This window comes from Pseudopodoces humilis, chromosome 1 (genome assembly GCF_049639895.1).
Source record: "Pseudopodoces humilis isolate 2021_Gansu_Grassland_sample_001 chromosome 1, ASM4963989v1, whole genome shotgun sequence".
Lineage (NCBI taxonomy): Eukaryota > Metazoa > Chordata > Aves > Passeriformes > Paridae > Pseudopodoces > Pseudopodoces humilis.
The window spans coordinates 64,864,026-64,880,481 of NC_142200.1; the positions used below are offsets into that span (position 1 = coordinate 64,864,026).

At 39.4% G+C, this 16,456-nt stretch overlaps 1 protein-coding gene across 4 annotated transcripts in view; it reads left to right on the plus strand.

Moving 5' to 3' along the window:
* The window catches only part of EPB41L4B (erythrocyte membrane protein band 4.1 like 4B), a 168,589-nt gene that overhangs the window by 35,350 nt on the left and 116,783 nt on the right, over positions 1 to 16,456 (plus strand). For all 4 annotated transcript variants that reach the window (XM_088059788.1, XM_088059776.1, XM_088059781.1 and 1 more), the window contains exon 2: positions 15,160 to 15,264. In XM_088059788.1, coding sequence (XP_087915914.1) covers positions 15,160 to 15,264 — 105 coding nt within the window. The remainder of the gene's footprint in view (positions 1 to 15,159; positions 15,265 to 16,456) is intronic.

Sequence of the window (16,456 nt, forward strand, 5' to 3'; positions counted from 1 at the left end):
TGGAAAATTATATGTGTTTAACCTAGTTTTTAGTATTAAGACTTAACACCATAAGCAACTTACCCACAGTAGCTCTAGCAGAGTTGTTCTGCCGTGGTTACCTTGCAGACTTCCTATTCTGAAATGGGTGCTGAGCTTTCTGAAGTGCAGAAGTTACTCCAGAACAAATTGCTTGGGGCACCACCTCTCCAAGGGAAAAGTGGAATGTCAAGTTACCTTACTAGCCACGAAAGCATCCACCTGTATCCAGATAGTAAACAAGCTGTAAATCATTCCTTCATTTGTGTATCCCTTCCAGGGTCTTGAAGACAACTGGTGACTCTCTGAAAGATGATGGTTTCAAGCATTGAAGGTGTTGGCTTAAACCAAATTAGACATGTATATTTCTGGAAATTGTTGTTTAATCTTGTGTCCTGGGAACCAGATGTATTATGCCAATGGATTTTTTTTGTTTTTTTAATGCTTGTTTTGCGTAGTTAGGCTTCCATTTTTCATGCAGTTATACTTGACTAAGTGGGTGCTTCAGAAGAGAATAACAAAGATAATTGTTTGAGTTTGATGTCTACCCTTATCCTTGTGCTAAAGCAAATCTTACAGTTTAATACTGACCCTAGATCATGGTTTATCCTGAAAATTCAAAACAACCAGCAGCTTTAACAGTAATGAAAACTTGAAGACAACTGGAACATAACTTGAGAAAATGCTTTGCTTCTAAATGCTGCACATAAACAAAATGGCATTAATTCAGTATGAGTTACACACAACGTCAGGAAAGGCTTGTTACCAACAAACCATCAATCTTATGTCTGTTCATTTGCAGGAAGCTTAGATTAGGGTGGGGGGGAAAGTGGGAACATTTATGACTCACATGCATTGGGAGATAATAAATCTAAACCTGTGTTTACATTGAAAATAACATAAAGCTTTAAAAATGTTTCAAACTGTTAAATATTTGTCATATTGTAGTTTGTAAATTTTGTGTCTTCATGATTCACTGGGGAAAATGAATTCACTAGGAGAATAGCACAGGCTGAAGAAGGACACTTTCCAACACATGAGTTTTCATAGGCCCTGGATGTCGTGAAAATAAAGATGGAAAACATTTGGCATTGCTTGCAGGCAGGTGTGCGCTTCCCGCTGACTCCCTGTGGCCCATGAAGTTTTGGCACTTCCCTTTGCATGGATTGTCTGAGCAGAAAGGAGGGAGTGCTCTTGCATCGAAAAAAGCTGTATTTTCTTGGTCGATAGTGTTTGTATCAGTAAATATATTACATCTATTAAAAGACTGGCTTTTAATTCAATGCCTAGAGTTATTGAATAAGAAGTGTGGAATAATTTCCTCTTATGAAAGCTGGGACTGGGAAGGGATATGAGAGAGACAAAAGAGACAGCCTGGTTCTCAGAGACTGAAAGAGTTTTTATCCCTTGTGGAGCTATGTGAGTTCAGTGACACTGTCAGTAGAGAGAGTATTGCCTTTCAGTAACGATGAGTATGGCAGATCTAAGATAACCTTGTCTTGAGCTAGTACAGCAAGACTCTCTACCCTCCCCCTGAACCCTGGCTATTTTGAATTTCATACTGTTGGCCCAGTAATCTATATGTCATGTATGAGAAACCTACATACCAAGGTCAAGACAGTGGAATCTGCAAAAAGGGGTAAACATATATATTGGATTTGTATGGCAGGGTTTGGTAGGAGGGAGGCTGCAGGGATGGGTTCTATCAGAAGATGCAGAAGTTGGCCTCATGTCAGATGGCGCCAGTTCCAGCAAGTTTCAAGATGAAGTTGCCACTGGTTAAATCTGAGTCCATCAGCAATGTTGGAGCACCTCTGTTATAACGTATTTAAGAAAGTGAGAAAAGCTCCACACAGCAGCTGTGAGACGAGCAAGAAAACTGAAAAAAACAGCCCTGCAAACACTAAGGTCACTGGAAGAGGAGGGACAGGAGATGCTTCAGGCACCTGCAGCCTATAGTGAAGATCAGATTGAGGCAGGCCCGTCACCCCCTTGCAACCTGTGGAGGCCCACCTTCAGTCCATGGAGGACACAAAGCAGGAGCAGATGGATGTCAAAAGGAGACTGTGCCACTATGGAGAGAGGAGCCCATGCTGGAGCAGTCTGATCCTAAAAGACTCTGCTGTATGGAAGGATCCCATGCTGGAGCCAGTCCTGAGGAAGTGTAGACCGTGAGAAGATTGTACTCTGGAGAAGTCAGTAAAAATCTGTATCCCATGGGGTTGGACCCTATCCTGAAACAGGAAGGAAGGAGCAGTGGCAGAGGAGGAAGGAGCAGTGGAGACACTACCCATTTTCCCCAGTGCCACTCAGTGAGGGAGGAGATGGATGAGTCTAGGGTAAAGCTGAGCCTGGGAAAAAAGTGGTGGGGGGTCGGTGTGTTCAATTCTGATTTTATGTCTCACTATCCTGCTGTTATTAGTTGGCAGTGAGCTAAATTGATCTTCTCCAAGCTGAATTTGGAGAATGGGCTGATTTGCCTGTCACAGTAGTGATATTTTTGTACTTCTGTCAAGCTGATAGGATATATGATCCAGTCTTGTGACACTGTTGTAGCTCTTTCCTGGTCTCTGGCTTGTCGGTGTCCTTGCATACTACCTTAACACAGGTCACCTGCACACCCCAGCTTGGTGTCTTCTGAAAAGTGATGTGTTCCATCTCTTCCTCCATATGGTAGATGCAGGTGTTGAACAAGATAGGTTCCAGGATAGATGCCTAAGGGAACTCTCATTACAGCATGTTTCAGGTAGTGTTCAAACCACTACCCACTTCCCTTTGAGACCAGTGAATCTAGACATCCATTATCAACCTATCTAGACTGTAGTGTCCCCAGTGTGGATGTGGGGATGTTGTGGGACACCGTGCTGAAAACCCAACAATCGAGATAAACACCTTTTGGTCTCTCATTCAAGATGATAAAAAGGCATAATTAAAGATCCTCAGTCTGTGTGATTGGTGAGTGAGCATTCAGCTTATCACTCTCTTCATCTAAACTGCTTGTTTTCCCCCAACATATGGTATTTTCTATACAGGGAGATGAAAGACAAGTCTCTCTTAGTCTACAGACTCTCTGGCTGTATCAACAGTCATATGTGCTTTGTTGCTCAGCCTGAATAAACTTCATGACATGCTGTCTCTTTCAGATTCAGCACAGCTGAACAAGTGAGTTTTCCTTCCTGCACCATTGGTGTGGTGTTATATCTGGTTGTACTTAAAGGCTCTGCTGGCTACATACATATGACTTAGAAATCATCTGAGTTGCTGGTGTCATCTAAAAGCTGTCATGCAGTGAAGTTTTCCCTACATCCAGAGTTTGGCTTACTGCACTTTGCTCCAACTGAGGAACCCAATTTTGCTTTTAACTCTGTCCAAGTCTGTAAGTCTGGTAATGAGAAACATTGTTCCTATTAAAAATGTGTCCAGGACAGCAACGGATTCCCCAACATTGCATACTTTTAAGATTGGCCTGGACATGGTGCTTGGACATCTTGTCTAGACTGTGCTTTTGCCAGGGAGTGTTGGACCAGATGACTCTTGAGGTCCCTTCCAACCTGGTATGCTATGATTCTATGATTAGTGGTAGAAAACAGAATTAGGGCAGCAAAATATGATCCTTAGTGACTTTTTAGGCCATCAGAGTGCTTGGTAGTAATGCTGGTAGTTTAAGTTTTGTAGGATATTTAATTGAAGTATTGTGAGTTTGTGGGAGTGCTCTGCTCTTGTGTTTGCTTTCATGGTGAAATAAAATTCTTCTGAGACAAAATGTTACCAATTTTATTTGCTTTATAAATGAAGGTTTTTGTTAATGTCTGCAAAGAACTGGTGGTACAGTCTTTGCCAGAGCCATCAAAGAGTAGTTTCATTTTTAAGTAGTTCGTTATCCCTCCATCTAAAACCTATTCTTTGAAGTGGCCTTATGTTGCAGTGACCTTTGGATATGGACTTTGATGTATTCATACTATGAGTAAGGCCGTAGTGATGTTTTTTCCCTGAAATAAAAAATGTTAAAAAGTTTCACTTAAAAATCCAGTTGTTATTTTATACAACTGAGGTGGTAGTAGTTTAGCCATGTGTGTCTGGCAATTTTGTGTTAGGTCTGGTCTGTCTTGAGATTCTGACTAAGAAAAAAAATTTGCAGAAGTTGTCAAGTGTAGCAAAACTCCTGTTGAATGCCCAGGTGAAAAGAACCAGCCACAAGGAATGCCTCATTAGCCTGTCACAGTAAACTGGGAGTGTCACCAGTTTAATGAGTTCCACTGAATCTCTGGCAGTCACTACGGCAATAGCAAAGAAAAAATTTGTGTGGTGGTCTGAATTAAGCATGCAAGCTCCTATTGAGATGTTGTTAATACACACATAAAATAAGCCAGCTGAAGAGCTAATACTATATTTTTTTACTCCTTTATGGTGCTTGGGTTTAATTTCCATTAAGAGGGTTTTTTTTATTCTGTTTTATTTACTCTTGACATGCAAATGTCCAGTATTCATTTCATGGCATGGAGCAGGCGGGGTAGCCAGCCCTGAAAGCAAAGGACAAAACTCAAACCTTCCTGCAAACTACTGAAAACTGCTGCAAATGGATTTTCAAATCAAACCATATGTGGGCCAGCTTTCCAGCTATTGCAAGTCAGTCTATACTCTCTGGAATGTATGTACATGTACCTTTGATCACGTGCTTTCATCTGTATTTTTACCTTAAAATTTCTGAAGGCTGTCTTTTAAAGTACATCCAGAGGAAGTGCTGGCACACAGCGCTCCTTCCAAGTAGGCATCAAAAACTGCAGCATGCAGGGAACCTGATAGGGAAGAAGCCTGACGCTTGTGCAGATTAGTGGTTCTTCTTTTCCCTCTTCTTTGAAAACATCACTTTTCAGGATTCTGATGAATACTGTGCTCTTCTGCATACTGACTCTGGGGTCATAGACTTTGTTAATAAGGAGAGCTTTTATTTTTTCAACCTCTTACCTAACAGGATTGGATGATCTGTTGGTTGGCATGAAATATTAACAAATAATTTTTGGCTAAAACCTGGTGTTTCTGGGTTCTCATAGTAACACTCAGAACTTCTAAGTTTGTTCAGTAAAAAACCGCACACGAGTCCTTCTTCATCTTTTAGAATGAAGATTAACAGAATGTTGTGCTGCCGTGCCTGTTTCAGTACAATAAGGTGTTCACTTGTCCTTCAGATCCAAATATTTTTAAGAGAGCAAGAAGTTAAGTACTATAGCATGATGAGAATTTATCTTGTAATTCCTTTGCCACTGTGAGAAGATCAGAGTGCTAAACTTTGTTATAATAAACCTAAGTCTGCCACTGGTTTTAACTGAGCAGTAGCATCATCTGAGAGGTGTTTTCTATTAGTTTGAACTGCTGTTCATTCTTTTTTATGATTGTTCTAACGAAGTTTTTTAAAATAAAAACCACATGGCTTTTCCTCTTGCATATTCTGTCTTTCTTGAAAGAAATGTAATTTGTAGTGATCATCTTTAATTCCATATACTTGTCTATTTATGTTTGTGTTTAAAAATAATTACGTCTTTCTGGCTGTCCACTAAATGAAATACTTTTACTGACAAATTTCCCTGATCTTCCTTTGTTTTAATTTAAATCTGCTGATTATAAGTCTGCAGTTTAAGAGGGTTTACTGATTTTTCTGAATCTCTGGATTTCTGGCAAATAATTGGGGTTGATTCTTTGGAGAGGTCCTGTCCTATGACTTAGTGTATGAAAGAACAAAGAGTGAAGTCAGTTGGCTGTCTGAATAAATAACGTCAAAAAGTTTCTTTGCATTTTTAAATTCATAGAGCTTCTGAGGAAAAAACCACATTAGAGCTTTGTCCTCAAGTTCCAAACTCCTTTTTTGGTTACTGCTTCTGTTTCACATCTTTGAACTTCTTTTACTGACTGTAACTGTTAGGGTGATTAATAATAAATATGATTCATATGGAAGGTTTAGCACATTATAAGGTAATTAATGTAGGTTATTAATACTAATGATAGCATGCATGTGGAATTAATTTTGTGCTATGAAAAGTGCCATTTACTATATACAAATAGTATATGTTATTTAAGTTTAAAAAAAGACATAGAAATAATTGACTGTGAGTTATGTGGGCATTATGTGCAATTTTATGCTGGAGGAGAGGAGTGGTTCTAAGGAACTTTTTATTTTATCCAGACATAAATAAAAGTAAATTCATGCAGCACACATGATGTGATACTACTAAAGGAATCTGCACCTTTTTGCTTTCATGGTGGTGGTGGTGATTCTGTTTCATGCACCCAAAAGTGATAATCTGTAAGGCATTGTGTAAGATACCAGTTCCTAGAGCAGCTGTCCTAGGTTTTGCCTTCCAGCCACAGCACAGCTCCGTGGCATCCTCCTTTTCTGGATACCAGTGTTAGGAAGCAGTTTTTGTCCTTCCAGGCTCATGCCAGGCTGTGCTGTGTGGTCAGTTTGTGTGGGGAGGGGGTTTGAAAGCCCTGTTAGCTTGAATTAGTAGTGATGTTTAATTGATGTAACTTCTCCCCGTAGCCAGTTCTTTACAAGGCTTTCAGCAGCCCTGAGAAACCTCTTGGGCAGGAGTCAGGAACCGGACCTGTGACTTGTCTGGCTGGGAGAGCCGGAGCCCTGCAGCCTCAATTTATGTCAAGTACAACTACTTGTGTTGTTGTCTGTCTGGCCATTACTGCTGATCTCACCTCCATTTATGCTGCAAGAAGCAAGGTTGCCAGTAGAGCCTTTTTGGTAAACTGCTTTATTGTAGACAGTCATAAATGTGTTCTATTTAAAAACAAGTTTAAAAAGTTGGAAATAGTTGAGTCAGGCACCCATATGTGTGACTTGTATATGAAGGATGTGTCTAAATGGAAAATTCTGTTTGTACAATTGAATCTGTTTAAATTGAATCTGTTTGTACAATTGAATCTGTTTCTACTCCTGGAGCATTCAAATGCAGGTGTATAAGGAAGCAAAGATGTCATTTGAAACATAGGCCTAAGAAAGTGCAGAGTCTTTGCTAAACTCTCCCGGGATTTTCTTCTGATAGTACTTGCCTGTTTCTCCTTGTTCTTTTTAATGTCATCTTATGCCAGTGTTCCATGTTATTTCTCAAATACAGTTTAAATTCGTGGCCTAGAATTTTCTCTAGCACTCCAGCAAAATGGCACCTCTATCCCATCGTGATTTGTGCAGGAGGGCAATGGGCAAGGGAAGCCTAAAGTATAACATTGTGTTCTGTTTGATGTTATCACCTTAAATTCGTGGCTTCCACTTCAATGCCCATAACTTAGCCTTATCAAATAATACCTCTTCCTCTGGGAATGCAGAACTGTAAATTATATTTTGAGTGAAATCAAGTAGGTTAAGGAGTCTCAGCATAGGTTTTTGTTCTCCTTATCCTAGCTACTTCATGTTTCCTCCTCTTTGTGTTTGAGGGGTGTGTAATATTTCAAGTGGGTCAGGAGAGGGAGCTGGCATTCTAGGGGTGAAAAGGAATCTTCTTTACACACAAGTAACCCTTTCTTTAATTGTGCCTCTGAGTGTATAATTGTGATGGGGTAACCTGTTAGTTCCTGAAGTAACGGGAGTCCAGACCAACTACGAGAACATAAAGTTGCAAGTAAGGATTTTTTTTACTGCTTTTTTTCTGGCTGATAGTTGCTTTTATCTGTTGCCTGAGGATCCCATTTAGAAGTGCTGACAGTGCTTTTCTCATGGGAAGAGGTCTGTGTTGCCAGTAGTACTTGTAGGTGATAGGGACAAGGAGCAGAACTTCACCCTTATCTGAGTCCAATAAAATAAAAATGTCACTGCTGGTAATAATGTTGACAATAGTAATTGCATGTATAGGGCACCCACCATGGTAGTACCTGCCTGACCTTCATGTGACTTTTCGAGAGATTAAAGGCTTTTCAAAGACAGCATGCCCTTTGGATGACTGATGGAAATGTGAAATTACCCTGCATAAAGGTTTCACCACTGCACTGGGTTAGCCTTAACCATCACCCAGGCTCCTACCCAGCCCCTTCATTCAGTCTGCAGGATGGGGATAGAAAATATGGAGGAAAAAATGGGAATTAAAAGGCTCATGGGTCAAGATACAGCTGACTCTTTCCCTAATTCAAATCCACTTCTGTACCCACTTCCTACCCCCCACCACCAGTGGGCAGTGGGTCTGCTGCGGAGATGACTGAAACCAGCTGTGTCCAGCCTAAGACAGCCCTATCTTCTCTGAAAATAACTAAGCAAATGGTGAAATTATCCCTTCCAGATAATGTAGGTCTTGAGACATGGTAGCTTCTTGCTCATTTTTTCAGCAACAAAACCAGGATTCTGAGCCTCTGGATATGCTACTAAAATCAGTTTTTGAAAGGCTGTACTGTAAAAGTCAGCTCGTGAAAGCGCCTGTTTCAAAAACAACTGTGCAAAAGCGGCTTTCAGAAAAAATTAGCATTGTTCAGATCATTTTATATGTTTGGTTCACTTGTCCAGTTGAGGAGGAGACAGAATATGATTGAGAGGTGGGGAAGGAAGTGAGTGACTAGAAGAAGGGATGTATGAAGTGGCAAGGGAAAACCCTGTGCTCTCCCTTCAAATCTCACCTGAATTTACTGGATCTGCTTTATGTTTGTGTTACTATACATAGGAATCTCTCCAATGGTTACTTGGCATGACTTTGGATTCTTTAGAGATTGTTTGCATCTAAGATAATTCCCTCTCTGTATCTAAGGTAATTCCCTCTCTGCTCTAATGTCTATAATCTCTACAATGCTGTGCTGCCAATTCAAACTTTGATTCATCTTAATGAGTTTGTACTTTATGGATAATGAAAAATCTTTTCTTCCTATTGCAGAGCCTGAAAATAGCATATTAACATTCCCCACCCTTAGTTCTTAATAATAGTTTGGATTTTTTTTTGTTTGCTTTATTTTGTTTATTGTTACTTTTTTGTTGTTGGGCCATTTTTTAATTTGTTTGTTTCTTTTTTTATTGACAAGTGACTGCCGTTATATAACAGGTAGAAAGCATAAGGCAGTGCAAGAGACTTTTCCAGTGTCACACTAGCATGGTAAATACACTGTGATCTGACTAGAAGCCCAGTGCCACTTGGGTTTACGCAGAGACTTGATACATATAAAATGTGCTGATCTATTTATTTGTCCTCGTTCAGGCTTCTCCTCCAGTGAACACTGAATTTTCTTGCCAGTAGCTGGTGGAGAGATGAAAGTCTGGCTTCTGTTAAGAAATTCTGCTGTGCAGCAATAGGGAGATTTACTATAACTCACTGTAAGGGGATTTTTTTTCCTTAATGACTGCCTACAAATTCTCATTGGCATCTTGGTTGCAGGAACCCAGCTTGCTTGCACTGTCGGCCAGTCTGCCCACAGAGAGAATATTCTTAAGTGGTCGTGTGCTTATGAGGTTCCCTCTATCCCCTTGATGGGATGTGACTTGTGGGAGTCCTAGTTTTTGACACTTCATCATAGGCTGAGAGTGATTTGAAGGAAGCAGTTTGGTTTGTTGATTCAGTTTATTATTTGTGGGGGTTTTTGGTTCTTTTTGCTTTGGTGTTTTGTCATTTTTCAAGGGGTTCTTTAACTTTGCTTCTAAGCCATTTCTGCTCAGGAAATAGCAATTTTAGTTTGGTGCCTTGACAGAAATGACTGGGAGCAAAATGTTTGTTCTTTCAAGGTTATAATAAGTAAATACCATTCATGGGTTGTTTTTGTCTGCTGATGAAGGGCTGAGGGCTTGGTGGTGTGTGTATGCATTTGGCGTTTTTGTTGGTTTGATTTTTTTATGCAGGGGAAAGTTAAGGGTATTTTGACTCTTATTTTCAGCTAATTTCTCAAAGGAACTAAAATGAATTTTGTTCTCCTTCAGATAAAAGTTCACATGCGTCATCACTTGCATTTTCTTCTGGCCACATTCAGCAAAGCTGCTTGTTTCTATGGTCTGTACTACATTTAAACATCATTTGCATGCAGTAGCAGGCTCTGAAGCAGTACTGGTGTTACTGCCACGACAGGGTGAGAGGCTTAATGGTTATTTGAACAGTGTCACAGTTTCAAGTGAGCTTGTAGCCAGAACTGAAAATTTAAGCCAGGCTGGTAAGAAAATAACCAGACATCTTCATTGCGGCCTAAGCAAGTTAGCCAGCCTCATGGAAGTAAGTTGTGTTAGTAAATAACTTCCTTTTCTTCAATTAGCTCTGATTTTATGAAAATAATGTATTATTTGCATGATTTCATGCACAAAAATATGCAACTCTTTGCCCACTCTTACGAATCTGCTCATTAGGTCCCTGGAGGAGGGTGGGACAGGCACCAAGGTGATGGCTGGTTTGCAGCTGGCCCCTGGTGAGTGTCCTCTCTGGGTGGCAGTGGACAATACTTGGGCAATACTGCCTCTAGCAGCAGTGCTGGGATGGATAAACAGGGTTTTCAGTGCAGCTTTTGCAAGCCCAGCCAAGGCCTCCAATGTGTACTTGGCTAAAGCTGTTAGATACCCTTGATTTATAAGAATGTAGAAGAGTTTCATTTTTGTGCTTAAAATTATGGAACTACTGTTTACTTTCAGTACAGCTGAGTGTGTTTGAGCAACTGAGGGCTTGACTATCCAGAAGAAAGCAAGTTAAAGGACAGATGATAACTGAGCACCAGGAGTCCAGGCTAATTAGAAGCACAGATGGCTTTGATGCATGTTTAGCCTGTCTGAAACACTTGGAGACAGCACTGCCAGTGACTGTTAAAAGGCAAAGTGAATTCTCACTGCTAAGCAGTATGGCCAGCAGATAAAGCCTTAGGTTTGAAAATGAGCTTTAGGTTTGAAAATTGAGTTAATAACAGTTCAGGTGTAAGAGGACATACTGAGCTACTCTGTTTTCTAGGAGATGCCAAGGAGAGGAAATGCTGGTGCCATCAGAGCAGGGCAGTATCAGACCTGTGGAGGTGAGACTTGCTAGCTACAAAGGTGCTTTTAAGAATTTACTAGAAGCTCAGACCTGAAATCAGTGACCATGAGAGTCTCAAGCACTCTGCAAAAATATTTAGCATATCGCAAAATGCATAATATTGTGCTTTCTTTCAAGACAGAAAGTGTGCACTACCTACCCGTTGCTGTTGCTACTCGCTATTCAGTTTGGGACACATTGGCTTTGATTGGAAAGTTAACTGCCTTTGACTTTTCTCTCAGCAGTAGCTTATTTTCCTTAATTTTGGTTGTCATTTTGTCAGCTGGCAGGCTATTTCATGCACCTCTTGGCCTTTTTGACAGGTTGTTTTCCCAAGCAGTGCTTCAACTGTTTCTACAGTCTGTTAATAGTTTATTTGTAGCCCTGTAGTCTGAGCTCTCTAATATGACTCAAGAATTTCAGCCTCTCCACTTGGGTTCAAGTAACTGCACATGGGTTTGGGGAATGTGTGGGCAGGAGCTCCCCAGCTTTGCTTGTATGTACTCTAGGAGTGATCAATGGCATCCTTGCACTGTGTCTGCACTAAAATGGGACTTCTCTGGCTTGTACATCCACTTTTCATGCCCTTTGGCAAAAACCTTTGAAAATAGCTCTGGAATAGCTAAAATCAACACTAATCAGCTTGTTTAGACAGGGCCAGTTGGTGTGAAGTGTCCTTGGCTGAGCAATTTTCTCTTTCCTTCATGTCTACCAGAAGCACATTAAAACTTCTTGCCTATTTCCCTGTCAAGTCTGGAAGAGTTTCTAATTAGAGAAGTTAATCTTTGTTTTGTCGTGTTTTAGCTGGCAAGAATTTCCGTAGATTCCCTGAAACTGGGAACTCTCTGGCAGCCAGAAATGTAGCCTGATTGAAATGTGGGCCATGCAGCTGTCACTGTGGCTGTGCAAGGTGCTTTATACCCATCCCAGTTGGAGTTCTGGTAGGATTTGCAGTGAGTCCTCATTTGACATAAGAATTCTCTCTGAGTGTGATTCATGATCCCAAGGGAGATGATACAGGGGTCTATTTGATTATGGCTTTAATGAATCAGAGTGGACAAAAGTCACATAACTGTTAGGTGGAACAGCAATGACTGACATGAGAAACTTTTTTTCCTTTTTCTCAGTGATTGCACATTATCAGGGAGGTTCCCAGTCTGCAAGTGTTATTCAGTCTTTGTGTTTCATTAAGTGCCTGCCTCATACTAATTCAGTTTTGCCTTAGGTTGAAGCTGTAGTTTTGTTTGTAAGCTGAACATTTCATGCCCACCCTCCCAGTGCTTGCCTGTGAGGTTTCATGGTGCCCACACAAGTTCTCCTGAGTTCCAAGGAACGCTTCATCAGAAACTGGCAGTGCTTTATTTGATGTTTCAAAACAAAACAAACACAAACTCACAAACCAAAAAGAAAACACTATCAAAACAGAAAGCAAGACAAAAAAAAAAAACAATAAAAAAACAAGCCAACAAAAGGTTTTGCAACTTTTCTTATATCGCTGTTCCAAATTATTGTAACTTCCATACTCACAAAATAGGAACTCTGCATAGTAGTTGGTGCTGTGTACTTCATTTTGTGAGATATAAGTTATGCTGGCCATTTACATCTGATACTTCTGAACCATTGCAAGGTATGACTGTAAAATATTTTTAGTTTATGGTTGGGGGTTTTTAGGTGTATCTTCAGGAAATAAGCACAAGTCAAAGGTCTGTAGAGTGAGTGTGATTTATTAAATTCCAGATTATTAGATATACTATTAAAATTTTACTGTACAAAATCATTTTCTAGTCTTTATGTGGTATCAGATTTTGAAAGAGGAAACATGTTTTTTAGCTACTGTTTTGTCTAGAAGGAGGGGAGAAGAAAAAGATGGTGAAAATCAAAAGTTTATTGTAATACAGACATTTTTTGCTTTAGAGACCATTACCACGTATATCTAATGCCAAAGGAAAAAGCTTTCTGTTTTGCCTATTCCACCCATTTCATTCAGCACACGTTAATTTATCGATCCACAGTCTGACCTGCTGGATTGTCAGTCAGTGACGAGGCAGAAGAAAGAAGAACAGGTCATCCTTTACTGTTAGTAGAGGAAAGGAATTAATCAATTTTTTCTCCTCCTGTAGCACAACATCTCAAAGAAAGTTTTTTGTCAGCAATTTGTTGGCTGCTGCAGCTTTATCATTTAAGTGGTACAAGTTACTGGGAAAGCTCATTTAGTGACAAGTTAAATGTTACCATCTCCTGAGCTATGTATGTAATATTACATTTTATGGTCTAGCTGTGCAGCACAGATCCGTTCTGCGTGTAACACATGTTAAACATTAACTACTACTTGGGTACAGAAGGTGGAGCGTGCTCTCTCTGGTTTCTATTCCATGTGTGGCAGTGGAAGATAAACATAAACTGGTAGTTAGTGCCATAAAGCAAGCAACCATGAGCAGAGTAGGACATCAAGTGCATTCTTCCTGTGTTTTGAATTTTTCATGTTCTGCTTTTTCTCTTTTTATTGCTTTTGAGGGTTTTCTCCTCCCTCACTTAAGCAAAATCTGTTTAAATTTTGTTGTGCTTTGGTTTGGCTTCTTTTAACGAGTGCTGATTTTACTCCATATGAGAAAATATGTTCTGGATAATTTTTGTTCAGTTTATAACAATTACTGTATAAGTAAAGATGATGATTTCTTAGCAATGTGCTGTTTCAAGAACCCATTGTATTCTCATCTGCCTTTAACAGAATGTTGAACTTTGGTTAAGAATGTCTATTATCCACCTCTTCCCCCCTTCAAAATAATGAAACAGTATCTTACAATGACAAATTAATGTTGGTATTAAGCTTTTATGCAGCTTGTTTTAATGGAGTTCCTAATTCTTCTCTTGAAATTTGATATGATTCAATTTCTATTCTTCTGTTTTGTTAGTTTAAAAAAACCTCAAAAAATACAACTTAAATAAAATTTGCTACCTATACTTGAGCTTGCTTGATCTTCTTGGTAAAATAGAGGTGTAACTCATCATCTTGTCTATTGCTGAAGAAAACTGCTTTTAGGAGTTCTGCAAGTTATGATTGATGCTGCCTTTGTGCAGAAGCCTGAACTAAAGGGACTGAATGCTTAACTCTGTGAATTTTGCTACATTTTGGGGTAAAGTGGAAATGCCTATTATGTTATTTTCAAAAAATAAAAAATTTTAAAAAATCCTTAAAGTTGTAAGAGGGACAGCAGTCACAAAAGTGGATCCTGATCAGTACTTCACTGTATAAAGTACAGCTTCAGTCTCTGACTCACATTTATGATCATCTCATGTATTTTTGGCCAAGGGGTGATTTTGCTCAAGAACTTGAAAACTTTCTTCCCCAAGTAACTAAACAGGGTTTGCATGAAAAGTTGGTTTGTTACTGCCTTTTTCTTTTACCCACCTGTAATCTTCAAACTTTGGTTTTCTAGTGTTGAAGATTGAGTATCTAAATTCTTGCCTTAACCTCAAAATAAGTACCCAGGCCAATGCAGCCTACCTTTAAGAATTGCTAAGTTTTCCACCCTTACCTGTAATCCATAGCTTGGGTTTTAGTTGTCATTACCATGCCTGCATGTTCCAGCGAGCATGCTAAGTAAGATTTACAGCTTTTTTGGCCCTTGTTTGTTTCTTCATTTAAAGGCTGTAAATATGATGGGAATTGGCAATATAAATTATTCTTATCAAATCCCATTAATTTTCTTCACAGTGCTTTTCGAGTATTCAGGCTGTCCAGAATTTGTTTTGCAGCTTCAGTGGTGGTGTGACACTGCGTGACTGCAGTTGCTGTTGATAGCCAGCAGATTTCAGGCAGTGTGTTAAGCAAGATTTTCTGGGAGAATCTGACTTCCTGGGGTACAAAATGATGGCTCTGTGACTTAGGACACTTGTAGGGCATAAGCCTTCCCTTTTTCTTGCGTATTTTCAGTTATGATAAACTTTGAAAGTTTTCTTTGAGAGTGAAATCTGACGCTGTTGGAATAGCTGCATACAAGAACAGCATGCCACTCTGTTTCGTGAAGAAAATAAAAAGAAATGTCAATGCAGTTCTCCAGAATAAATAGAATTACTACTTTGATATTATTTTCCTTTGTGTATCTCTTCTCATAAATTTGAACTTGAAAAGAAACAAACCCACACTGACCAGTTTAAAAAAACACATTTTCTTTTTCTTTTACAGAAAAATGCAAAGGGACAGGAGTTGTTTGACCAGATTGTGTATCATTTGGACCTTGTAGAAACGGATTACTTTGGCCTGCAATTCATGGATGCTTCCCAAATAACAGTGAGTATAACTTCAGTTGATTTTTATGTTTTGTGGTAGTTTGTGTTACTGGTGCAGTTCCTTGGAGGGATGTTGGCATTGGGGGAATATACTGCTGAAACAAGTGATGCCACGTTTGGTTTGTGCACATAAAGTCCATGCATGTGACTTGATTGCATACAAGTTAAAAAAAAACAGTGAATGTGGGTAAAGAAGAATGTGCTTTATGGTTAGTAGACTCATGGTATTGAAACATTTTGAAAGCAAGCATTTCTTGTAAATTTTCTTTCTCTGCTGTTCCATGCACACATTGTGTTACTTTGTAGGTTTGGATTCATTTGCAAGAGCAAAACGTTTTAGCTAAAGGTTCTCTTTTGTTGCTCTAATTAGGAACGGCGAAAAGAATGACACAGACTCTCAAGGGAGTCAGAACAGGAGAATTCCTTAGTTTATTGCTTTAGCTTTGTTTTATAGATTAGTTTGTGGAAAATACAGAAAAGAAAACTCTTATTGGTTAGTTAACTGCTACATCACCATCATTGGTCAGTGGGGCTCACCACCTCCTGACTTCTCCTGCAAGGAAAGCAAGAGGACAGACAAACAGCACCTGGCAGTTGTTTTCTGTCTCTGAGGATTGTTTTGAAATCCTCCTATGAATTTCTCAGGCTAGCTCTCAGGCAGGATCGAGCTCTGTGTAGCCTGTAAAAGCTACAGGCACTCTGGTTCAGATTTAGCATCCATACTCTTTCTCTTCCTTATATAAGGACCTCCAGTATCTACAGTTAAAATAAATAAATCTAAAAAAATATTTACAGATCAAAATAGATATATTAGTAGGATAGGCTTAAAAGACTACAGCAGTATGATTACATTGTATTGACATATATTTAATCTTCTCCTTTGTCTGCTCACTCTGTGTGAAAAGGAAGTTTGACAAAAACATACGCATATTTTCTATCCACAGTGTATTTGGAAAATAAGTGATTTTTTTTAGTGCTCTCTGGTCAGTTCGTAAATGTTTTTTCCATGAAGCAACAGAAGATGTCTTTTCTGGGATAATATAGAAAAATAATGAGAAAATGTAGCTGCAATATTGACATCCTGGAAAGTGTAGGTTTAAAGTTCATCATCCCAGAATTCTCAGCTTTCTACTCTAACAAGCTTGGGTCAAAGGATGGATCAGTGTTGAAGCAGCTGCATTATCATCTGTGTT